General features: G+C 46.8%; 1 protein-coding gene and 1 non-coding gene across 2 annotated transcripts; both read left to right on the top strand.

The window, feature by feature from the left end:
- The first annotated feature begins 34 nt into the window (after window positions 1–34).
- On the top strand, window positions 35–125 carry LOC133626999 (small nucleolar SNORD12/SNORD106). The gene has a single exon (XR_009819874.1). It is a non-coding gene; the product is annotated as a small nucleolar SNORD12/SNORD106 (small nucleolar RNA).
- Window positions 126–2,455: 2,330 nt separating this feature from the next.
- Window positions 2,456–25,001, top strand: LOC133626904 (somatomedin-B and thrombospondin type-1 domain-containing protein-like). Its single transcript, XM_062008888.1, has 6 exons — window positions 2,456–2,465; window positions 18,888–19,082; window positions 19,610–19,688; window positions 20,556–20,598; window positions 21,416–21,576; window positions 24,096–25,001. The coding sequence occupies exons 1-6, from the start codon at window positions 2,456–2,458 to the stop codon at window positions 24,211–24,213; spliced, it is 606 nt and encodes a 201-aa protein (XP_061864872.1). The 3' UTR covers window positions 24,214–25,001.
- Window positions 25,002–25,627: the final 626 nt, after the last annotated feature.

Genomic DNA, 25,627 nt, shown 5'->3' with positions numbered 1-25,627 from the left:
TGTGGGTGTGCAGCCACCAAACTCTCAGACACTTGCTGGTGTAAGTGATGACTGAATTTTTTCCCCGGCAGAGCGACAGTGTTGATTTCTCGCTGTTCAAGCCAGAACCTGTCTGATGCACCAGCAGGGCAGGGCTGCTGTGCCCCACACCCTGCCAGGGCCTGGTGCTAACTGTTCCCTTTTGTTTTGCTTGTAGGGCTCTGCAAAGACAGTGCTGAGCATCTCGGACTATATGTGATGGCTGTAGCTGACGATGATGAAAGCAGTTGGCTGATTTGCCCCACCATATGTTCCACTCTGGCAGGGGAGTCTGGTAAGTCTTTGATCCACCTGTGTTCACTGGTTTAAATGATAAAAAAAAAAGATTTAAAAACCCTGCTTTCTGCAAAGCAGCTACTGTTGCAGTGCTTTGGTCAAGTCTCCACCATTAACCTGTCAAATAAGTAGATTTGAGCATTACAGCAGGAGCCTTTAAAGTGTTGAACTTGTTCAACTTGTTAAACACCTATTGAAATGGTCTTTTAAGCTTCCTGTTACCATCTTTTCCTGCATGGATTAATACCTTGTTATGGATATGAAGGTTTTTCAGATGTAATTAATTGCTTTTTGATGTTCAAATGAAGAGCATCTGTCATGACTTTAGACTTTTTTTCTCCAGCAGACAGGCAGACTGATGCAAGTTCTCTTTTAGCCAGATTGAGTCCACAGATACATGGTGTTTTAGTTCCTCATGTGGCTGTATATTGAAGCTATAAGCCCTTACACCTGTGTTGCAGGGAAATGTGTGTGTTGCTTTGAGGTTGGGCAGCACTGGAGGGTGCTGTCTGCACATACCACAGTAATACTGATTGTCTAATGTCATCTGACATGTAAAAGACTTGAAGATCACAAGTTGGAAAATTCTTGCTTTCAAAAGATCTTTAGTAAATGGCAGAGAGCTCTGAAAAGTTTAAGGGCATACACCTGGTGCTTTATTCCCCCCTATTTTAGCAGTGTTAAAATAAAATGAGTTGCTTCTTAGAGTCAAGGAGCTTTTGTTTGCCCTTTTTTTTTTTTAGCTTGCTTTTTGTTTTCACCTCTGGGAGGTTCTCAGTGCCTTGGGAGACTGTGGGTGAAAGTCCCCTTCCAGTAGTGTTTATTTGCAACAGTGATTGCTTTTGGTGGTTTTTGTCTTGTTGATCATCTATTAAAAAAATCAACATGACATTTGAAAACTTGCCCTGAAAAGTGTGCTTAGCAGAACTTTATTGCATAAACAGCTGCTGTTGAGGTGCTGTTGTGCAGCTGTTGTATATCCAAGTAGGCTGAAGTCTCCTTGGTGGCCTGTATCTGTGGAAGGCATAAATGTGACCTGTATAGCACTGGGAGTCAAAAGAAGTGGTCTGTGTCAGCAGAGCAACCCTTGCTGTCTAGTTGCTTTTTGGGGGAGATTTGGAAGCTGTGTATTTGTTGTGTGGGAGAGTGGACTGATGGAATGTTGGCTGTTTCTTTGACAGGTTGAGATTTGTCAGAAGTTGTCCTGGGACCTGCTGTGATTTCAGTATACTGGCACGAAGCTGTCTCCTGCCACTCATGGCCTTCTCTGTGCTGCTGCCTGTGATCCCTTGTCCAAGCCAAGGCATTCACATCACCCTGCAACAGCTCTGATCTTGGAGCTCACAGGAGTGATACATTGGTGTCCTGCCAACTTACACATGGAGGGTGTTGTATTATTTCCCTGGTATGAGGCATTTAACTAATGGATCTTGGATTCAGTGTGTTTGATGTGATTGGATGCCTTTGTCTGCAAGGGCTGCATTTGCCTCCTGACAGGTAATGTCCTATGCCAGTCCTCCAAAGTAAGGAAGCCTCTCCTTGGAGAGCAGTTGTCAAGTATGGGAGGATGGCTTTTGTGTAAGAAGAGAAATTCAAGTCTTTGCTCTCCTGTGTCACCCAGGAAGCTTTAGTAGTATGGCATTGGTAGCCTGTAAAGTGGGGAAGGAGCATCTTGGATACTACAGCACAAAGTGTTTCTGTACTGTTTAAAGAGTTGTATTGGAAATAAAGTCTTTTGAGTACTGGATAAATTCAGCTGGTGACTAATATTCTCTATACACCTCTAACAGCCAATTTCTGGGTCTTCTAATTCTTTTTGTGAGTTGGATGACAGTGCTTCTGTGTAGCAATTGCTTATGTGGAGCTGCCTCAAGGGAAAGAGACGTGGTCTTTAACTAACAGCTACAAATATGCTTGGGTGAGGTTTGTAGCTGCTGCAGGAAGCATCAGTGAGGTGCAGTTCTCTACCTAACAGCTGGTGCTAAAGGTCACAATAGGACTGTTCTGGAGCAGAGAGGCATGGTCTGCACTTTGCCTCTGAATGAGAGCTCTGGGCTTTAGATCCTGGGGTGAGGAGCATCTGGTGAAGAACATGCTGCAGTGGGGACTGTAGTAGGCCTGGTAAAAGGTGTAGATTGGCATGTGCCCAGGTAAGTCACTGACTTTGCAATTCAATCTGAATCTCAGAAAGGTGCCAGCAGTCTGGGAAGGAGGGAAGCTGACCTCAGCTTCTGTGAGGACTTGGACAGTGCTCAGCCAGCAGGGATGGCTCTGCTGGCTGGAGACTTGGTGACAGATGCCCATTCAGATCCTGCAGCCTTTCCCTGGACACTTTGGCAAATGTCCAGGATTACAGAACAGGGGAAGGAAATGTTGAGTTGTGCATCTGTGCTGAAGTAGAGAACCACTAATGAGGAAGCTGAAAGCTTTTCTAATACCTAATTTCTTAGTACTTGAGACAGTCAAGAGCCCTAAGATGTGTTGCTTCCTGTACTTCTGACTGCCGTATGTCAGATAAATTCATTGTACACATCTGGCTTAGTTGGGGTGAAAGAACTCTTGGTACACTTGTGCTGTGCCTTCTCTGCTTCTGTTGAGGGGTTTAATGGTGAGTGTTCTGGGGGGAAGAAGGCATTCATCTGTGCACATCAGCCTGGCAGTCAGGAGTATGTCTGCGTGATGCACAAACAGGCTTTGGCAGATGTCTCAGGCCAGACCCTGGTCTGATAGCATTTGTACACCCCACTGGTAAAGCAAATGGAAGTAAATGGCCCCTTCAGTGGATGTGAGGAATTGGGGTGTGTGTTAAGGTATGAATTGGGGTATGTATTAAGCTGCAGTGTCAGACTCTGAATCATGGTTGGAAAAGACCTTTAAGATCCAAGTCCAACCACTAACTTCACCTGTCAGGCCCATCACTACAGTAACCATATCCCTCAGCACCTCATCTATGTGTCTTTTAAATATCTCTAGGGATGGGGACTGCCTCCCTGGGCAGCCCATTCCAATGCTTCATAACCCTCGTGTGAAGAAGTCCTTCCTAATCTAAACCTCCCCTGGCACAATGTGAGCCCAATTCCTTGTGTCCTACCATTCTTCACTAAGAAGAGACTGACCCCCTACCTCACTACACCTCCCCTTCAGGTACTTCAAAAGAGGGATCAGGTCTCCTCGGCCTTCAGACTAAACACCCCCAGTTCCCTCAGCAGCTCCTCATCAGACTTGTTCTTTAGACTTTCCCCAGCTTGATTGCCCTTCTCTGGACACGCTTCAGTGCCTCTGTCTGTGTGGTGAGAGGCTCAACAGAACACAGCACTCAAGGTGTGGCCTCACCAGTGCCCAGTACAGGGGAACAATCACTTCCTTGGCCTTGCTGGTCACACTGTTTTTGATACAAGCCAGGATGCCACTGGCCTTCTTGGCCACCTGGGCACACTGCTGGCTCATGTTCAGCTGCTGTCAATTAAGACCCTCAGATCCTCCTCTGCTGCCCACCAGCTGAGGGACTCGTGCATGACAGCAGCTGGATGCATGTGCAGGGGCTGCACCGAGCAGCAGCCTGATGCTGAGAACTGAGTTGGTAGCTGAAGGGTGAAAGCAAGGTAAGTAACAAATGCTGTGAGAAGCAGTCCTTCAATGTTTCAGGCTGACCTGAGGTATTGCTGTGTTATTTTTGCTGCCTGATAGCAACAGCCTAAATTAATACTCTGATAAATTGGTAGTTCATTTGAAGTTTAGAGGGTATTTCTGCTACTTAGAGATACTAGATTCAGTGGTTATGGGAGGAGATTTGGTATCTGAGCTGATAGTGGCCTTTGGCTTGTATGTTTAGTGGGAGACAGGAGTAATGGAAAATTGGCTATTAATGAGCATTCAAAGCAGCCTTCCATCAAACTGGGTAGGGACTTTTCTCATTCAATTAGTGTAAGCAGCATAATCTCTTGAAACAATGTATTGATGAGGGATCAGACCTGCTGCTAATGTAATTATGGTCATAATCTAATAAGCATACCTGCCAGCAAGCACACTTCAGGGAGTGGGGAGTGCTGGTTCTTGGGAACTGAAAAGACAGATATAGTAGGAACAGAGGAGATGAAGGCTAGGAGGTATGTTTTGCACAAAGGTGGATTTACAGCTTTTGCTCTGCTCAGAGCTCCCCACCAGGTCTCAGAGGCTGGCAAAGGATAATCAGCACGTCCAGAGCTTGTATTCTGCTGCTGGGAAGTGACTGAACAGGGCGGAGAGGGTGAAGGCAGAATTGTCAGTTCCATCAGCCATAGCAGGAGCAGACAATGCTGTATGTGCTTGTGTAACTTTCCAGACTGAGAGCTGGAGTCACTCACTAGGCTGGTATATTTAAGCAAATGTTTACTTTCCTCAGACAGCTCTGTTACTTGGTGCCATGAGCATTTGAGAGGAAGAGGAAAATAGCACAGATAGTTTTCCTCTGCCTTTGCTTTTAATAGACATGTTTTCATACACAGTGAGAGGTTTAACATTTCTATTTCCAAGGACTCAGGCATCTTTTTGGCTGTATGCTGATTATTGCATTATTTCTAGACTCATCTGTGAAGTGGCTGATTAGCTTAGGGGACAGTCCATTTACTTATTACTGCTTCTCTTTGCAGTATTTCTTTTGCCTCCATCTCTGCTTACTGATAGATTATCTGACACATCAGCTGTGTTGACAGAATAGACATTGTCACGGACAGCAGTGAAGCAGAACTTGGGTTTGTGATTGCCCATGGAAGATCCATATTTCAGGACACTCAGGTTGTCCCACAGACAGTGAGGGGAGGCTCTTTTTGAAGCAGAGGTTTGGGTTTTTCCTCCTAAAGCACCCAGTGTTTTAAAGAGATGTCCTGTAGCTGTAGACTTCTGTTCCTCTTCCACCCTTTGGCAGATCCCCTGCAGTGGTGAGGAGAAGCTGTGTGTCTTGGTTCAGCCTGAGTGTCTGTTTTGGTACTGTGGGAACTCCTGGTTTGTTACAGCACTTGGGTTTCCCAGGCACTTGTTCATCCAAGCACCGGGCACAGGCTGTAGGTAGGGCTGAGGTCTGCACTGACTTCTGGCAGCCTTAATCTTGTCGAAAACTGCAGTTTATGCCCCTCTGCTTCCTTCTGTGACTTTTTTTGCTCAGACTACACAGATGATGCTCAGGTTCAGCTCACTCTGTAGAGGGATGACTGGTGTTCTCACAACAAAATGAATGAAGGTGGGACAGTGGGAGCTGTGGCTTTCTGAGGTACCCAGCACACACCACCGAAATCAGCCCTCTGCCTGTGATACCTGCCACACTGGTGCTAAAGCCCTCTAGATTGTCCCCCAGTAAGTTCAAATCTGGAGGAAAGTGCTGGAGATGGTTCTTTTCATGTTTATAGAAACAGGTACTGTGGGATGGGAAGAAATTCTCTTCAGCTGTTTCTCTGCTCAATGTTAGGCTGGCAAGGACTGGATGTACCCCCTGCCACAGGCCTTCCAGTGACTGAAATGTGGGTGCCAAGCACCTGGCAGCTTGCAGGTAGTGGCAGTTTGGTAAGGGGTGCTAGACCATGGTGTAAATTGAAACAATGCCATTATATTTCCTAAGATTGTTTGGGGTTCATGGAAACATATTCAGGACTATTTCTGCCTGTGTTGTCTGAGAATCTGCCTGATTTCTTTAGTCTTATATCTGCCCTTCACTGTGCCTGCCGCTTGCTCTGGTCAGTTGTGAATGCTGTCACCTTGAAGCCCTTCCTCTAGTGCTGAGAAGGAGCTTGACTTTCTTCGTCTTTCCTCAAAGCAAATATTAAAGCCAGGGGCTGTCCTCATTTTTCTACTTTGCACACCCTCCCTGAGGTTGGTGTGACCTTCCTGAGCAAGGATGTCCAGCGCCAGAGGGACTTTTGGAGCTGCGGTCTCAGCATTGGCTGTAGGTTTTCCACTTCTAACAGGGTGGCCAGTGTCCTTTCAGTGGGCTGAGAGGGCTCAGAGGGTGCATGAGGGTGGGAGTTAAGCAGATGCAGCCCCACCTGGTGCCCTGGAGCCCACCCCTGAAAGCTGCTCTCTGAAGGGGGGTGGTGTGTCAGCGGCTGGGGCTGGCCCAGCACAGCACACGCACTTCCCGCTCCACACGTGCTCACATTCCCCACTGCGGGTGGTCGTGATGTCTTCAATAGCTGAGTGCTTCTGGTTCAGGGCTGTTTTTCGATTGAAAGGGTGAGGCTTGTGTATTTGATCCTCCCACAGCTGCTGGAATGCTTGCACATCAGTCTAGGATAGAGCCTGGCCTGGAGGCAGCAGCTAACTTCTGGATCCCATTTAGAGGAAAAGCCAAGCTCTACCTCTGCCCTCATTTAGCACTTCGGAGTATGGGCACTGGATTTGTGCTGCACAGCTGCAGCAATGGTCGATGCTGCCTCACTCTCATCAATTCCCAAATCCAGCTGGAGAATTTAACGGCCTGCTGATGAAGAAAGATGATTGCTATCTCATGCAAATGGTTGCAAACCATCTGCAGGCTCGTGAGAGCGTTGCTGTAATTGTTACACATCACACTGGCTTAGTCTCCCCTCATGTTTGCAAGAATTTTGTCTACCAAGAGGAGATAACTTATTTTTCCCCTCAGATACAGCACTCACAGGGGAAGGTCTGTCTTGAGAGTGAATACATTTTCCACTGATGTGGATGAGGCCTTTGACACCAGCAGTTCAAAGCAGACTTTTCCTTTGAGTATTCACTGTTGCTTTTTTACAGCAGGGTATTTATAGGTGCAAAGAGGAGGATTGGAAGTGTCTGAGAAGTTTAGTTAGTCAGCAATTTATATTGCTGTGGAAATACCTTGGTAGGGCTTAAAATTGCCCAAGCTGTTCATCCTCTGCTTCTATCACTGTTAAAACTTCCGTGGTGACTAATTGTGATCAACAAAAGAATGTACCTTCTGATATGGGAATAACAGGAATCTCCTGTTTTCATGCAATTACTCTTACTGATAAGAAATAAAGGACTCCCACACAACACAAAGTCTAGAAACATCTCTATCTGCTGAATTGTTTAGACCAATTTTTTTCTAGCTTGTATCCTTCCACAGGCCACTGGAGGTCTTTAATATGCTGCTTCCTACAGTCACTGTAAGAAAAATACAGCAAGTTTCTTAGCAATGAAAATGAAATTCCTTTGGAAATACCTTGGTGTGGAGTTTTACAGCTTGTTTATATAGAACACACTGTAATACCAAAGGGGAGAATGAATGTTTTCCTCACACTCTTACTTTCTTTATCTTGCTGCTAACAAGGTTTTTTTCTTCATGTTGTAATTTATGGCATCATTTTTCATGGGTCTGAGTAGGAACCTGGGTACTGAAGAGAGGAATGTGCTTTGAGGATGTAAATTATGTTCCTCCCAGAGTCCTATAATTCAAACTTGTGTATAGCTCAAATAGTAAAAAAGTAAATTTCTGTAGGAGAGGAGGGGGGAAAAAAAACCAGTGCATCTTATTGCAAGTAAAAGAAAACATCTTTTCCTCTTTGCATTTACTGAATTGCAATGCACAGTGCTCCCTGAGCCCTGGTGGCTTGGTTTTGCCCAGGGAAAAAGACTGCTTGACTGGTTAATGCTTTCCCATGCCCATGACTGCTGCTGCTCTCATTTAAGAAAATAAATGTGACTATTTCTGTCATGTAAGTTATATCAATTGAATAAAGCTCTTAAATAGCTGAGACAGTGTTACAGGTTCTGTTTGTTTTCATCCCTGCTACTGCTGCATGCTGTTTCCCCATTGCACTCAGAAATGCCAGCCACTAAAAGGGACTCTCTGGGCTTAGAGTTGACTTCTGTGAGTTTGGGGCAATGTTTTGAGTTTTAGCTCTATTTTGCATAATATTTCTATGCTACTGCTTGATGTTCTATGAAGTGTTTAGGTGCCATTTGCAGAGAATGAACTTGTGCAGATGGGTGGCCTTGAATCTCTTGTGGAAATGTATTCACTGCAGGTAAGGCCTCTGGTTTCATCACCAAACTCTTACCCTGTTGCAAACACACATCTGCTTCTTTGTATATCACCTATAAACTCTATTAATTTACAAGGATGATTTTACTACCTTTTTCCTGTTAAAACAAGGGGAAACAAGTATGTTTCAAGAGGCAACGAGGCTCCAAAGCTGAGGATGGGCCCAGAAATAGGACTCATTTGTTGTGGGTCTAGTCCTGCAATGCTTGGTCAAGTGACAGGACCTAGTGGTGACAGGGCACTGCTGGCACAACTGAGGACTGTTTGGTAGAGAGGAACCAGCAGGATCAGGCTTTGCTTACAATGTTGGAATAGTAATTTCCACGCCACGTGGTGGGCACATTGCGCCAGATGTGCCTGACTCACTACACCCATGAGAAGCAGCGTGTTCAGATTATCTCTGGCAGGCAGAGGCGTGGATCAGACCAGGAGCCATTCCCTTTGTGGACACCAGGAACTCTGCACAGCAGAGATTAAACTGGGGTCTGCTTTCTGACCTTTTGGCTTCTCGACAATGTGCCATCTATCAGAGGAAGCCAGTGTGAGTGTGTGATGCAGGCAGCACCTGCACCACAGAGATCCAGGCAGTGTAATCAGAAATCACTTGCTTTTTCTGTTAATGGATACAAGTGTCAGCTAGAAGCTTGGCTGATGTTGGCAGTGCTCAACCCATTTTCTAACTAGACAATTTAGGTTTCTGAAATGTACAGTGGTACCAAACCACCTGTCTTTCAAATTTCACCTAACTCATGCAAATACTAATGTGTATTCAGTTTATTGGAGAGATTTATTCAAAGCCAAGGTTTCTTAGGTTATGCAATCAACTGGCAACTTGAAAATGGAACCAGTTCTGTTGGGTAGATCTGCTTTCTTCTGCAGCTTGTGCAGCATATTACAGAGCTTGGTTAATCAAAACAGCTGTGTCTGGATGCAGTGTAATATTCCCAATACCATGTTTAAGCAGGCTCTTTGGGTACCTGAGTGTCCTGTTTAAGTAGCATCTATAGGAGTTGCTTTCCATTTGCTTTGCCTTTCTTCCTGACATCTGAAGGGAGACTTAGCAGAGTGAGAAATGCATAGTCTGGAAGATAACTGCATTGTAGAAACTGTACTGAAGGCTCTTCTCAGCTGCTCCCATGTTGTACAGGGTCCCAGGGGACAAGTAAAGCTGGATGCTGCTACTCAAATATGACTCATAAAACAGCTCAACTGATTGACAATCCAGTACATAAATAAATGGAGTTTCCTTTAGCTGTGAGTGGATTCATTTGTCCTGAGTCTTATGCTGCAAGGAAAGACAATATCTATTTTTTGTTGCCTCTTAAGAAAACATGGTAAAAAAATCTTTGATGTCTCTCTTAGATTTATCAGTTACAGCAGTGGTGATGTTTTAGCTATTTCATCTTAATCTTGTAATAGCCACTTGTGAAAAAACTAAAGGGGCCTGGATTCTAGCCTATGCCACGTGGCAACTATTGCCTTGTGACTAAAGAGAAGGAGAAATGGTGGCCTAGAGTCCCAGGCTCTTCTGTTGAGAACACATTAGCAAAGCGACCAGCTTGCCTGAGAGAGGACAGTCTGATAGTGGCTGCCAAGGCTGGGTATGACCTGGGCTGATGTTTCTAGGATGTGTTTGGACTTGTTTTTTCTGCAGCATCTTGTGCAGGGTGGGAGACTCCTCATAGGAATGAAATGGTCTGTGCTAAAGAAGAGAAAAAGTGTCATTTTCTAGTTGCCCCACAGGTACTTTAGAGTGAGGAAAGACCAGCTGGGAGAAGCCCCTGGCTGTATTATACATGTCCCTGTTGATCTCTTCCATCCTGAAACACCAGCAGCAAAATGCCACGGGCTCCAGAAATGGGAGGCACTGAGCTGCAGCCCAAGTCAGTGAAGGGAGGGAAGGCTGCTGCTGCTGCCTGCTGCTTCTGGAGCCATCTCACAGCGTGGCGTGGGCTGCAGGAGAAGCATTGCTGGAGGAGGATGCAAAGGTGCAAGGGCTGAAGGGGGAGGCGGCGGCTGTCTGTGGAGGCAGCTGGTGAAAGGATGAGAATGGAGCTAGCTTGGGAGGAATCTGAAAAGTGAGGCACTGCTTTTGATTTAATGTGGGAGAGGGTCATGTAGCCTGTGGAACTGACGGAGGATTTTAAGCATTGTGTTCCTTCTGCTAGAGAAGGTGCCTTGTCGTGGGGTTATTCTGGATTTAAAAGATTCTCAGTAATGCTTTTTGGAGTCAGGGGTCCCCTTCCCAGACTAGGGGAAAATTCCAGGTTTGACTTGGATGAGAACCCAGTCAAGGCTTTTCTTCTGCTGAGAAGGAATATGGCTTACCTTGTTCATAGGGTTCCCTCTCATGGCTCAGATTCTCACAAACTGGTGCTTTATTTTCCTCTTGGGAAACAAAAACCAAAACTAAAAATACTAGCTTCAGGAAAGTTGGTTTCCTTTCCTCTTCTTTGGGAAAGCAAAAGACCCCAAGAAAAAAGCACTAAAAGGTTTTTATTAAAGTATTTCTCTTTCCTGTTTCCAAATGAGACTTCTGGCCACTTTGAACCTTTTCCAGCTTTCATTAAAGATAATAACTTTTTAATGACAACAAATTTGTTTCCTTTATGCCCTGGGGCGAGTCACAGCCCTGCTCTCTGTGGAGGCAGCATGTAATAGGGTTGTGTAGTGGCTTTTGGCAGAAGAGAGAAAGCTGACATCTGTATTCTCTGTGCCCATGGCCATATCTGAATGAGAGGAATGGGACTGCCCTACTTCTAGCCTGACTTCCCCCCATAGTCTTATAACGCAGCGCTGTGTATGAGAGAGGAGAAGGAAAAGTAAGCAGATGGCACTTGCCATGTGTTGGAGACTGCTGGAGACACCAGTTTTGCCATGGTGAGGTGAAGCCTTTATGAAGGGTGATTGCTTTTGGGATTTAAAACCAAGAGGTGTTTGCTCAGCCATAACTTTTCTGTGGTGTATGTTCTCTCAGCAGTACTTCCAGTGTATGTGCCTTGCAGACAAAGCTGGAGAGCTGAAAAACAGCAGATGCTTTGGACTGAGCTGGTCATATGGTAGGGCTCTGGAGAAGTGTGCTGCCTGCTGCTAGTGCCCCTTATTCGGTCCCTCTGGGAAACTGATGTGGTGGTTCTCCTTGCAGACAGCTGAGTTTCACAAGAGTGGCAAAGGCACACCTGAAGAGGTGTGCAGCACTTGCTGGCCTCCTGAGCTTATGCAGAAAAATCCAGGTCTAGCAAGAAAGGATTTTTTTTCTGGATATGATGCTTTTTGGTCACTGGGTCAACAGCCCAGTTCAGGTGTCCTGGCCAAAACTCCCTTCAGTCCTCCCTTCAGTACTGCAATCCCATCCCTTTGGCAGAGTGTGGGACTGTTCCTACACGGGCTTGGTTTGCAGGTGGATTTTAGGACTGTTTGGTTTGACATTATTCTCTACTTCAGCAAAAGACAGAAGAATCTCAAAATCATGGGCTTGTAATCTGAATTTTCTTCAGATTCTCTTCAGGAAAATCTCTGAGTCTTGCTTGGTATCAACCCTTCTTCTCTGTCTCTGTGTGCTGAAAACTAGAAGATGTATACAGAAGGGGAATGATGTTTAAAGGTCTTTTCCTTTCTGTTCTAAGATTTCAAAGGACGCTGCAAAGGACAGTGGAGAGTTTAAAACTCCTCCAAGCAAAGTGGCATTAGGACCCCTCCAGAGGTGTTCTTTACTGATCTCGATAAAGGAAAATTCCACCTCAGTATTTTCTTAAATAAGACTTTTTTAAGACTCAGTGCCCATTCTTCCTCCCTTTCCTGACCCAAGACGTTTTAATTATGGCTTTCTGCACAGGGTGCTTGGGGTGAGCAGGCAGACAGGCATTTTAAGAAAGCAGAGGCAGGTGTGAAACTAAATCAGCCAGCTCCTTGAGTTCTTACCAGTACTATTGTGAGTTTGTTAAAAGAAAGAAAAAACCCTAATTCTTGCACTAGGATATCTTCATACATGAGACTTTCTCAGCACTAACAGCCTGTTATCTGCCTGCATGGATTTAAGTGAATTCATGAATTCATAAAGCGAGTGGGATGCATAGGAAAGCAAGACCACATCCACAGGTGAGGAACTGGGTGTTAGAAATGCAGCTGTGGCAGAAAGGTCACAATGGAAGAGCTGCTGCTGCTGAGTCTGGGATGGCTCCTTTCCCCAGCCCAAAGCGCTGGCCAGGCAGCCCCTCCTGGCAGGGAGATGGTTAAGGGAGAGTTCAATGATGATCCATAAAATTCTGAGTGGCCTTGAGAAAGTAAATGAGAATTGAGTGTTCCCTGTCTCTTCCAATACAAGAACTAGGGATTCAAATTAAATTAGCTGATGGCAGGTTGAAAACAGCTTCATGCCCTGTACGGTGAGACACAGGCAAAGCACCACCTACTAGGAAATCCTGGAGGTGAAATTATTATGAGAGCATCCTGGGGAAATAATACTATACATTCAAGCTGTCTTGTATTCCCTCCTGGGCACCTGCTGTTGGCTGCTATCGAACACCTACTGCAGGAGACTGATCTTTGTTTTGAGCCAATGCAGCTTACCTAGTGTGTGAAGCACTCCACTTTATCAGCCGCAGCCTAAGCTCAGATCCCAGTTTCTGCTCTCTGCTATGGTTAGATCAGCTCTGAAAAGGTGTAAGAGGACATTTTGCACTAGGTTGTGCAAAGAACATTTGTCCTGTCTTAGAAAGCTGCTGCGTGCACTGAGCTCATGTGTTGAGAACTGGGGCTGGTAGGACTAGGACAGCAGCATCCTCAGGGTCTAGGATGGAATGAAGGGCTGAGATGCTTCAGAGATGTTCTACTGCCAGGGCATGGGGAAAGGAGTTAAACACTTGAATAAAACAGTAAAAGCTCAATTGAATGGCTTCAATGGAATAACCAGGAAGGGTAAATCCTTGAAGACAGACAGGTGTTTCTGGCACGTGTTCCCTGCTTTTGCTGAGCTGGAGGCTTTTTTTTTCTCCTAGGTGCCACATAGACAGATCTGGGATGGGAAAACATTCAGCAAACTACAGAACCAGGTAAGTTCTGTGAACACAAACCCCCAGCAGTTGCATTGGCCTTGGCATGAGGCCAGCATGCCCCTATTCTGCCTGATCAGTCAGCCACAAGCTTAATGGACAGTTTGAAAGGGTGAGTTAGTCAAGAGTAGTGTGGGGCAGTTCCATCTCTCTTTGGGTTCATGTTGGTGGTCTCCTGTTGCACTTTGTCTCCAGTTCAGTCAGGGCTTAAGAGCCAATGCTGTGGCTCAGGCAGATCAGCAGCCTGAGAGGAGCAAGAGGAAACATAGAGTTTGTGTCCAAATATAAATGCTGTTGAAAAGAAACCAGCCTGTTTCAGAGGATGCTGAAGGACTATTTCTTGAAGGGGGATATCCCCAGAAACAGGACCTGGGACAGGAAGGGATGAAAGGTTTTTACACAACTACACGTTAGGAGCTCACCTCCCAAAGGGTGAGGGGTGATGCAGTTTTGATTTATACAAATGCTGTCTGTGGTTAGAGCAAAGTCCTCAGTTGTATCAGCTGTCCCAAGAGGTCTCAGCATCTCGATGGGTTTGCTGGTGTGGGAGTTTTGTTGCTTCTATCTGATTAGTTACTTTTATGAAGGTTGGTCATTTGCTTCAGCAGCTTTTGATAAATATGAAAGTTTCAGTGTGCCCTTGTGTGCTCGGGTGTGAGACAGGAAAGGCAGCAGACCACAAAACAGACTGCTGCAGAAAGCGATCTTCCAAGTTAGTACCAGCAGCAAAAGTGTAGGTGGGAATACTGACCTTTGCCACCTTTTTGGCAGTTATTGTTGGCACTGCTGTTGACTTGTGTCATGTTCTAGGAAGCTTGTGTGAACTGGTAGTGCTTCTTGTGTGAACTGGTAGTGCTTGAAATACGATGAAGAAGCAGAGCATCCCTTGTGACAGCCTCGGAGAAGGGCTTGAACGAGGTGGCAGTCAGCCCTTCTGTGGCCTTCACATGTCTGTAGAAATCAACTCCAAGAAACCAGATCACTTGGTTGGCCGCTTTCCTTCTATGCTTTTACAGGTTTGGCTGTGACAATGGAAAGTAAAATCAGACACTCTAAACTAGAACCCTCTTTTTTTTTGACCCTGCATACTGATAGTTCAGTTAGCTTCCCTATTGCTGGAGTGCACAGGAATGCAAGTCCTGCATAAGGGGCGTGAGGTGCAACAGGCTGTAAAAACACAGAAGATACTGCCATCTTAACACATTTGCAATGCATGTATAAATCATTGGGGCATAGAGGCGAAGGGGTGAACACCTGGGAAGGTAAATCCTACTAAAGAAACTGGTTACTCTTAGCCAGGCTACATAATTTTATTGTTTTTATGGGAGGAAAGTCTTGGCAAAATAAAGCTCAAGAAGGGGCTGGTGCTGGACAGCATTCCACAGATGGGTGGATCAGCCCGTGGTGCAGGCAAGGACACTGATTAACTACCCACAGTGAGAGTGAGAGTAAGCTTCCCTTTGTACCTTGGAAGAGACTTTCCATCTGCCAACATCCTTCAACCCCTTAGAGTTAATGAAGGGAGCAGTAGGGCCTCTGGGAACTGGGTCAGTGGCAGCTCCAGCACAGCACAGCTTAATTAAGCAAAGGAAAATGAGCAAGAGGGCAAGGAACCCTGTGAGGCCAGCTGGGAAAGCTGGGGCTGAACAAGCAGATAAAGCTGTATTTCCACCTGCTCTAGTGAGCTGCTTGTTGGTGTTCCCTGTAGGTTGGAAGAGAAAAATTTTACTGCCAAGGACAGCCCTGCAAGCTGTTCTGCTCCTGAACTAGCCACATTTTCTTTCTATAAAGCACACTTGCTTGGCTCCAATAATCCTCACAGGGCCAACAGCCTCACATTTAGACTCAGCAGTTGTCTTGCATGAAATTCATCACTGGGCTGATATGGTCCAGCATAGTTCGGACCATGCTTGCCTTGTCTTCTTTAATGTTACCATCTTTAGAGCCTATCAGTGAAAAAGACCCAAACTCTAAAAAAATCCCCATGGGCTCTGTCAAACGGGAACACAGGAGAGCTGCTCTCAGCCTGGGAACACGAGATCAGCACAAAGATTGGTCCCGAGAGCTTTAGGTGGGGGTGGATTGTCTACGGACCCCATGGAGATACCTGGGCCCTGATCCAGTTTTGTTAGCAGTGCAGGCTCAGTCAGGATTGCAGTCTTCATGGGGATGCAGGGTCAGTCAGGATTGCAGTCTTCATGGGGATGCATTCCTTCCTACAGCTGATTTTCATTCATTCAGCTGTCTGGGAATAGTGTGAAGGTGCTCCCCCTGCCTTGGCAGTTGTTGGCAGGGGGATGTGGAGCATGGCAGCATCAGTGCTGGAAACACACACCTGGAAAGTATTCTCTGTTACTGCCCCTCAGTTAATTGTGCAAGAGCTGCACAGGCCTCTGCTAATTAGCTGAGTAATACAATCTCCTTTTGAATGTTCTTCCTGTTCTAGATCAAGAATGAAACAGATATTGATTAAATGACTTAACCACGGTCATGTAGTGAGTGACTCACTGGCAGAGGCAGGAATTAACACTTGGTGTTGTTAAATTCCTGCTTCTTAGACCCCGAAGCCTCTTATTTCTAGCGCTCTCCCGGCCTTTCTGCCTCTTGCCCACTGCAGGATTTGTTACACGTGCCATATCCAAGGTGACAATATCTGACCACTGCCAAGAAAACGAGACATCTGTCCTTTGCTACAGACATCTATTGGCCTACCAAGAAGCCAAAATTCCTTTTATTTCTTATCTTTTTGGAACATGATGCCATGTTGTGCCTGAGCTGGTGCTGTGCCAGGTTTCCTCTGCTCCCACGCCTCCAGCATTGCACATGATGAAGGTGTTAGCTTGTCCTCTAATAGCATTTTCTGCTTTTCTAGAAACATCCTTCCTGCAGCCTCCCTGAGAGGGAACACGCTGCCCATACCCACTGTAGGTACAATCCCCGTTGCAAAGAATCCGTGGGAGGGCTTGATAAAGCTGAGCTCAGCATTCAGCAAGGTATAACATCCGCTGTGAGCGATACTGTAGAACGAATCTGTCTGATGGAAAGTTGCAGTAAAGCCGTTAGCTTCCTCCTGAATAGCTAACCAATTCACAGGAGCGGTGTCTCTAACCACTGTAAGCTTCTTGCCTTTGAATACAAGCAGCAAGCTCGGGGTGCCTGCAGAGAGGCAGGGTAGCCAGCTGGCCCCTGCTCCTCACGCACTGCTGTACCAGCGACGTTTGAACTTGCACAGCGGTGCCTTAGCAGAGTTGTGCTGTAGGCAGATGGGCAGCCATTCCCGTGGTTTCGTTGCCTTTTTTCTCGAGAGAGAGAGAGAGGTGGAAAACGAGTGTGAAATGAGTTCATTGCAAAGTGATTTAAAGTGAGCTATGATGAGGACAGGCTGGTGAGTGCAGACCAACAGCTCCCAAGCTCAGCAGAGACCAGTGAGTGTAAAAGTGCCGTCCATGGATCTCTGCAACCTGGCTCTGCAGGGAAGGGCAGCCTGGCTGTCCTGCTCCTGGGGCTGTCAGGGCAGGGACACGTTGGTGCGGGATGTCTCTGTGCCTCTGAACAGGGTTGGGCTGTTCGGACCTTCAGTGCTGCTGCAGCTGAATCCTGCTGCTCTCAGCAGTCATTGTGCATAGCTGGATAGACAGCAACCCTTCGTGTCTGTTCTTCGTGTTAGAGAAGGGTCATGAGAAAAATGTGTTTGCAGGCCCTTGACTGGGTGTTGTGGGAGGATGACAAAGGGCAGCCACGGCTCCCTCTCCGCGTGGGCACCTTTGCAGTGGTACCAATGCCCCAGCTGCAGCGCTTGCTGCCAGCCCACTGCCATCCTGTGGCTCACCGGAGGAATGGCAGCATCTGCGTGTGCTGGGAGCTGCTTTTGTGCAGGATGAGCTATGTCTGCATCATTTCTTGTGATTCGTTTGTGCTGGGTTCCTCGTTCTTTTTTGACTTCATAGCCTGGCCAGTAGCTTTCTTTCTCCCACCACTAAAGAGCTACTTTATCAAACTGGTTGTAAAGCAACGCGTTAGCACAAAGGTATTCATGTCTGACACCAAGCAAAACTGAAGAGAGCAGAATATTCTGAATGAATCATGTGCACCAAAGGATTGTGACGTTGGGTAGCCTGCAGTCCAGTGCACAGGCTGTTTTTGTGATGTGTTGTTGCATACATGAAATGTCCCAGTAACTGAAACAATTGATTTAAGCTCTAACCCTTGAATAGGTTTAAAAAGCTGTGGTGACTTTAGACAAGAAAAGCAATAGTGTTTGAAAGATCTTCCTAAAATTTCGAAGGGGCAGTTTCAAATGAGGTTAATGCAGTAATTAGGGGTTATATGTGTTCTGTGGGAGGGTGAATTGAAGTTTGAGCTGCTCAGAAAGGCTGGAATTCACCTCAGCTCCACGGCTTTGCAATAGCTCCAGGGCTGGGCACTCCCCCAGCTCCCTGGGCAGCCTGGGACAGGGGCTGACAACCCTCTCAGGGAAGAAGTTCTGCCTCAACTCCAATCTAAACCTCCCCTGGTGCAACTTAAGCACATTTCCTCTTGTTCTATCGCTCATTACTTGGGAGAAGAGACTGATCCCCACCTTACTACAGCCTCCTTTCAGTTGCAGAGAGTGATCATATGTCCCCTCAGCCTTCTCTCGTCCCTCAGCTGCTTCTCATCACACTTGTGCTCCAGACCCTTCCCCAGCTCTGGTGCCCACCTCTGGATTCCAGTCCCTCAGTGTCTTTCTTGGAGTGGTGCACAGCTGAACACAGTATGATTAGGTTATGTTGGTTCATTAAGTGTGACTGTTCAAGTGTATCACAGGCTGTGGTTCCAGGTTGTCTTTGAGAGAAAGGAGGTGGATGCTCCACGTGCCCACTCGATTCCCATGTTAGTCTTGATAGTTGTCTCCAAAGATTCAGTCCTATGAAACTCAATTTTGGGCATGCTCATGGGGAAGAGATCACAGCAGGTGACGTGTCACGGGGAATGGTACTGGTGTGTTTCAGACTGAGTGGCTGGGATGTGGAATGCTGAAGGAAGACATTTCTTTTACTGCACAGAAGCCAAAGCTTAGGGGTTCAGCACTGTGGATACTGTGTGAGAGCAAGTAGGGATACTCAATGATGAGGAGACTTTTGAATCATTATGTCATGCAGGTTCCCCAGATTTAAAGACATGAGTCCCAGCCTCAGGATTTGGGGATTTGTTTCAACACCTACTGACTGGAAGCTGTTATATTTCATTTTGATTCTTGAACCAAGCTCCAGCCCGACGTGTGATGGTCCAAACTCTGTGTCTGGTCATCATTTCCCGTGCAATATCTCACTGGAGAAGTCAGTAAGATTTCAGGCCTTCTCTACATGAAGAGTCTCCAACATCTTCCCTTTCCTCCTGCTCTTCTCATGCCACTCTGTCTGACCTTGTCTACTTTAAAAACTTTTCCCAGTTCAATCAGTGCAGGTGCCAGTGTGTCTTTTTTGGAGAAGGCACATCACTGTCATTGTTTCTGCAGACTTCCACATTTGAGTTTGTTACTCTCCCACTAGTTATCCCCTGCGTTGTGTCTCAGTGGAGTGTCTGGAGCGGCTGTGCAGAGCCTTGCAAGACAACGTATCGTGTTCGGAGGAGGCACATCATCCAGGAGCCCAGGAATGGAGGACAGCCTTGTCCTGCCCTGGAGGAGAGGGCTGGCTGCGTGGAGCACTGGACTCGGGAAGGAGCAGAGTGCAAGCAGCCCCTAAGTAAGTCCACTGAAAATGCAAGTGTCTGGGTAATCAAGGGGAGGACTCTTGTTTGGGCCAGCAGTGAAATGGCACAGGCCTGTTGTGATCTCACTTGGGCGTAAATCTGTGACAGTTTTGATAGCCTTGGTAGATTTATGCCTGTCTAAAACTTCTGTAAGTGGGTGTTGAGAACTTTTTTCTTTTAATACATTGTTTTAATTGTATGAGTCATCTGCAGAAAGTCATGAAGGAGCAATACCCATCAAAGGCAAGGTATGACTTCTCTGCACTGGGGCAGAGTGCAGGCAGAGGAGACCTCCAGCTAGTTTCTGGAGAAAGAGCCTTGTTTCAGTTAGTTCAAATTAGCTTTTATGAATGATATTGCCAGAATAATGTGAAAATGCCAAGTTGGGATTGTTTTTGTCTCCTGCTGAACACAAAACCGTAGGACATTTCAGGCCTGTCTTTACTGTTTTGCAGAGATGAACAGCCTTAGTGCAATGCTGCCACTTACTCTGTGTACTCTTTCTCTTTGGTATGCACAGTCCCAGCATTAATAACAACAGGAGGGTTTGGAAAAGCAAGGAAGAAAAGAGCTGCAGCTGATGGCAATGAAAGAGCAGGGTAAGTTGGAGGCTCAGCACAGGGGTTCCATCATGTGTCTCTGTTCCTTCAGTGTCTCTGTGGTTGCAGTTTTGGGCACAGCCTTTTGCTGATCAGAGTTGGCATTTCCCAGCAGAAAGGCAGTACTTCACTAAAGCAAGATGCTGCTCTCCCTCAGCCACAGCAGGGTCTGCAGTGCCTCTGAAGGCTGTGGGTCTGCCTTGACGTAGGGCCAGTACAAGGCTGAAATTGATTTCTTTGTTCATGGCATCGTGCTGTTTAGGGTTGTGTGATCAGAAATGCAAAGATTATCCACTTCAGCTCATCCCAATGTGGAATCTGTAGCAATTTGCAGGTTTTTTTGCACACAGTTGGGCAAGTTCTCAGGAAGCAGAGTTTGCCATCCTGTTGCCCAGGAAGCCCCATCCTGCTGCCATTGCAGCCTCCCTTGGCTCTAACACTGCCCGTTTTCCCCTGCAGCGCTGTTGCACAGCACAGGTACAGGCAGGGTTGTGCAGAAAGCAAGCTCTGTTGCATTTTACTTCGAGACACAGCTATCTCTCTGTATGCTGCCTTACCTCTGAGCTGGTGCTTCAAACACAGGGGAGCTGGCGTCAGTCTTCCCAGTCCTCTTGTTTCCCAGTTGGAGTCATCACTAGCAGCGACACATAACACATGGGAATGGTTATCTTCTACCCTGCCACTCCTCTTACACAGCTTTGCAAGCCAGTTATTCCCCAGGGGTTCTTTTTCCAGTCCCTGGTGGTTTGCCTGTTTCTTGTTGAGAAACCTGTGACCACTGTGTGGGTTTTCCCAGAGCTGCTCCTGCAGCATGAAACAGCCATGCAACTGTTGATTTATTTCCCCCCATGCTGTTGTCCATGTAAGAACTTCCATAGTATGTGGCTGCATCAATCCCCCTCACTTGGGTGTCTGAAGGGAAGATCATCTGTCCAAGCTGAGCCTCCCTTGTTCTCCTCATTAGTTGAGCCTTCTCCCTGTGGAATTCAAACAGGTGAGCACAGCTCTGCTGCACATGTATGTATCCTTGCTGCCTTTCCCTCAGATAAGGAAGCAAACTGTTCATATGGTTCAGTGTGCTACTTGAAGGTGCTTGGAAATCCCCATGACTGACACAGAACCAGTCTGGGCTAGAACCTAATCCTCTGCTGTGTTTATAGACAATTACTGGACTTCCTTGGTTTTCCCTTCAAAACAAGGCCAGTCTTTTTGGGCATTCCTCTCAGGGTTGGTTAAAATCAGAAGCACAGAAAAGCATGAGCAGGGCAGAAGTGCTGTGTCAATCTGATAGTCGTCTCACTGAGATGTGACAACCTCACTCTGACTCTCAGGAGGGAGATCACAAGGAAAACCTCTACAAACCAAGTCTTTGCTCCTGTCTACAAAACTCAATAGAGGTAACTGAGAGTAGATGTGGTTCAGCAAATGGATACCAGACTGGGAATCAGAAGACCTGTCTATTGGGGTTTTTTTCAGTCAAAGCTTGACCAGTCTGTGTCAGTAATACCTGATATTTTTTGCTATGGCAGTTGGAAACACCAGCAGAGTAGTTCTGTTCCCCAGGTTCTGGGTTTTGTGACCTGTGTGTGAGGGTTTTTTCTTTGTGGTTATTTTTTAATCTTTATTTCTGTTAATTAGTGCTCACTCAGTTTAGTTTGTCTCTTCCAGTCCCACGGAGGGCTCTAAGGTACCTGTTGATCTAACCTGTGTGGTTATTTTGGTTGCAGGTGCTTGTGGCCATCACGCCGGGCTGCTCGCACAGCCACCACTCCTACACTCACTGGATGCAGTACCTCAGGGAGGGCCACACTGCCTGCGTGGAGTGTCAGCACCCAGCCTTGGACTCCAGCAGTCTGCATTGCTATGGGGATGGCAGTGGAAGCACGAAGTAGGAGTTTTAGCTTTTGTTTTCCTGTTGAATTTTTCATTCTTGCTTGATCTGCTTGTCCCAGTTTAACAGTGTGCTGCCTGCAGCTCTCTGGAGCACTCCCCATGTGTCACTGGGCTTTGTTGCATACCATGAGTTTCTTGCAGAGATGAAATGACCTGGGGAAGCTCACGTATGAAACCAGTGGCAGAGCCAGGACCAAAGTGTGGGACTACCTGCACTTGGTCTGCTGTGTCCCACGGACATTTCAGTGACACGGTTGTGGAGGTTTTGCTTTTAAAGACACACCAGCCGTACTTCAGAGGTCATCAGTCCTGTCAGATGTCACCTAAAACAAAGGCTGGTTTTGATTTTTAAGCACTGAGGATTTAGTCTCTACAAGTGACCCTTTGTGAGTGTTTCTGGCCAGTGGCAGCTGGCTTAGGGACTTGGGGTGTATGCTGGCACCTGGGCTTGTGTGGAAGTACCGTCACATCTTCTAGGATCCTTTCCCTGGAAAGCTGCAGAAACTCTGAGGTGATTGGTGGGGACCACCCAGGTTGTATAAATTGGGCAGGCTCCAGTAAAGGTGAAGGGAATGGTTTGAAGCTGTGAAGCACATCTGTGGCAGAGCCAGCAAGAAAGAAGCCCTGGCTCCCTCTGCTGTGGTCGCTGCAGGCACAGCTTCTGCACTGCTTTTATCTTGATACTCTCAACCCTGTTGTTAGTTTATTAAAGGCATTCTCTGACATGGGTTAGCAGCTCTGCCTGAGTAGGTCACTCCCTGCCCATCAGTGCTGCACGGGGGCATTTGTAAAACTCCCATAAATGCTGAAATAAGCACGTTCATTTGAATTGCAAACTCTGAACTGGGGTTGCTAGGCCTCAAGTACACAATGTATTGCACTACCAAGACTGCCAATGATGGCCTTTTGGGGCAAAGTTTTTCTCAGGCTTCTAGTAAGAGGAGGTCACATTAGAGTCTTTTCCTTCCCTGCTTCAGCTGGTTGTGTACAAAGGCTCCAAAAACTTTTAGGTAAAGAAGAAAAAAACCAATCTTAACTGTTTTGGGCAGGAGTAGCTCTTACCTGCATTCAGCAAGTGAATGATGGCACAGGCTTACAATAATGTCATTGCACTAAAACCCTGGAGCCAGACAGGAACATCAGATTAAGAAAAAATGTCTTCAGGAAATCATTTCCTCATTGTGCTGCAAAAAGGAGACATTTTGATTCACTTGGTCTGGTCAACAGCCCTGTATGGATGTATCCCACTTGGATGTTTTTTGCCAGTGTAACTCTGCCAGGAGAGGTGGGCAGCTTGTGGCAGCCTCAGCAGAGTGGTAGTGCTGCTGGCTGCCCTGTGCCATGGTGTGCTGGCCAGATCCCTGGGGCTGGTGGCCCAGGCACAGCTGCTGCTGGCCCACCCACACCGAGACCGTGCTTTGCTTCTCTCTCAGTGCAGCAGCTTGTGCCAGCATTTAGTTCCCTGAGATATTGCTCCAAGAGTGACTCTCAAGAAGGAAAACGTCTGACAGAGTTTAAAATAAACTCAGCAATGCTGGTATATTGTGATATTTCCTAATTACCTTCTTGTGTCTAAGTGGAGTCTGGCTTATAAATGCTTCAAGTCAGAGATGCTTGTTATCTGTGCCTTCCTCCTGTCTTTCACTCTGTAGAAGATGCTAGTACATTTCAACCCCTGTTCTGCAAGTTCAGGAGGTTTCCCGGAGTCCTTGATTTATGGCCAGGTCTGTGGCCACCAGGTAAGGATAATCTAGCTCCTTTCTTCTAGAAGGTTGAGAGGTAAGCAAGGCACAGCATCGAGCTGGGAAATGGATCTGTTAATTTTGGATTGTCTCTGAAAGATCTACAAATAAAGCACAGACTTGACATCTGGGAAATTGTTACTCAGCCTGTGTCTAGGAGGATCAGCTGCTCTTCATCATCTGGAGCAAGATGTGGTGGATTGTGGCACACAGAAGTCCAGATTGCAGCAGTTTATGCTCAAAGGGCAGAGGGAGCGGGAGGATGGACTTGATTTGTGGCCAAGTCAGTATCTGTCTTCCCCACCAGCAAGCTGAGAGTAAGCAAGTTTAGCTTATGTGTTCAAGGAGTAAAGCAACAGAGCTCTGCCCACTGAGAGGGAGCATTCTATGACAAAGAAAAATGGAGAAAGAGGTGTTTTCCTCACTTTTTCAGGCTGTCAGGCATTTCAGTACGGGAGTTGTGGGGATGTTGGTGTGTTTTGAGTTGTTGGATGCAATGCTGGGCACCTTGAGAGAATGCTGCTGTGAATCCTTTTGGACTTAATATCTACAGTATGTGCTGCTCTGGGTTCTTCCAGCCCAGGGTTCCTGACTGATTGTGGGTTTACTTCACACCTCTGACCTATGGAGGTCACTGTGGTTGTTGCTTCTTTAGAAGGAGCAATGCCAATGCCAGTGAACTCGGTGGGATTTGCTGGGTGATCGAAGCCCCAGGTGACTGCCCTGCAGCAGAGGTGCAGCACGGTAACTCTCTCTTCTGGTTGTGTTTCAGGAATCAGCTGTTGCACTGGCAGGCAGTAGGGAACCCTCAGTGCAAGGGAACCTGGAAGAGAATTCGCCAGCTGGACACTTGCTCCTGTCCTTCTGTTCACAGCTTCTTGTTCATCTGACTTCTGACAGCCCCAGCCACAGAATGCTGCGATGGCTCATCTGGCACCAACGTGCAGCAGCGGTAGGAACCACAACCAAAACAGTGACTTCTCCCTGTCAGAGGCTGTGTCACTCACTTTCAAGAGTCTGTGCTGGGATACCTTCAGTCCCCTCTGTGTGTGTGTACTCCTCGGTTTTCAAGGAAATCAGGTTGGGTGTGAACTGCCAATCTCTTTCTGCCCATCCGTCCCTGAGGGGCCTGTCTGACCCTGAGGATTTCCTTTCTTGGGAGGAGCAAGGTTCACCAAATAAGACATCAGACAGAATGGCCCAGGTTTAATTAATACTTCTGAAGTCTCAATGAAGAATCAACAGTGCAAAATAGATTCACTCAGGTGCCTTCTTTTCATGGCAATGGCACTTCATGAATGCTTCCTGCTTGTGCCTATCTCCTCCTTCTGTTTTCACCCTCCCTGATCTCACCATTTCATATTGATCCTCAGTCCTACAGAGGGTTATCTTGCTCTGCTGAGATAATGGCAAAACTTAGAAATGAGCCTGTCCAAATCTATGAGAACAGAAGGTACCAGAGATAAATGTGCCTTGGACTTGAGGTTTCAAGGAGCATCTCCGAGTTGCCTCAAAATGCAGTGCAGTCCTAGGGCTTTAAATAGGAAATCATCCCAGCTGAGCCAGGAGGGCTGGCTGTAGCTTTGTGTTTTCCACTGGAAATCATGTGAAATATTTCTTCTGCTGATTGGTATTTGTACTTTTCTATAAGTGAAAATAAAGGAGACTAGAGACATTGTCCCAGTGTGTATCTATTTGATTCATCTGTGTCGTGCCAGCTCTTCAGCAGCTGAACCTGCCTCATTTGTTCCAGCCAATCTTGCCACCGACTGCTCTGCTCCAACAGGTAAGACTGGAGGAAAAGTTGCTGCTGCCTGTTTCCAGGAGCACCCAGGACTTAGAGGTGAAAGTCCAGAGCCACGACCTGCTGCAGTGCACAAGCAGATGTGACGTTTCTTTTAATGTACATACATTTCTGAATCTGTTTAAAGGAAATGATGGGAAGGCCTGTGCTTTGTGGCAGTGCTGCAGTGCTGAGCATCTGGGTAATTAAATAAACCCCGGGTGAGGGGCTGGGGTGACTCCAGAAGAGACTTTTAATCCTCAAATCCCACTCCAGTCTGTGGCTACATGCTCAGAGGCACGTGCAGCGTGGCCACGGCAGCTCTGAAAGCGCCTGCTGCCTCCTGCCAGTACAGTAGGGATTTGAGAGCAAGGCTCTGCTTTTCATTGTGTGTTACAAGCTGTCTCTGTGGATTAGTCACTCACAGTGGGATGATCTCATCCTAGAGTACAAGACTTTAGGAGAAAAGAAAGGCTTGTGCTTTGCTGTCTGACATAAAGTGAGTGACTTGTGGCCTGCTC

Source organism: Colius striatus, chromosome 16, assembly GCF_028858725.1.
Source record: "Colius striatus isolate bColStr4 chromosome 16, bColStr4.1.hap1, whole genome shotgun sequence".
Classification (NCBI taxonomy): domain Eukaryota; kingdom Metazoa; phylum Chordata; class Aves; order Coliiformes; family Coliidae; genus Colius; species Colius striatus.
Note: the sequence above shows the minus strand (reverse complement) of the source record. Positions and strands in the feature narration are given on the sequence as shown.

Coding starts and splice junctions, on each gene's coding strand:
- LOC133626904 (XM_062008888.1), top strand. Junction 20,599..21,415: donor TCAATCCCCCTCACTTGGGT/GTCTGAAGGGAA, acceptor TTTTGGTTGCAG/GTGCTTGTGGCCATCACGCC. Junction 21,577..24,095: donor GATGGCAGTGGAAGCACGAA/GTAGGAGTTTTA, acceptor GTTGTGTTTCAG/GAATCAGCTGTTGCACTGGC.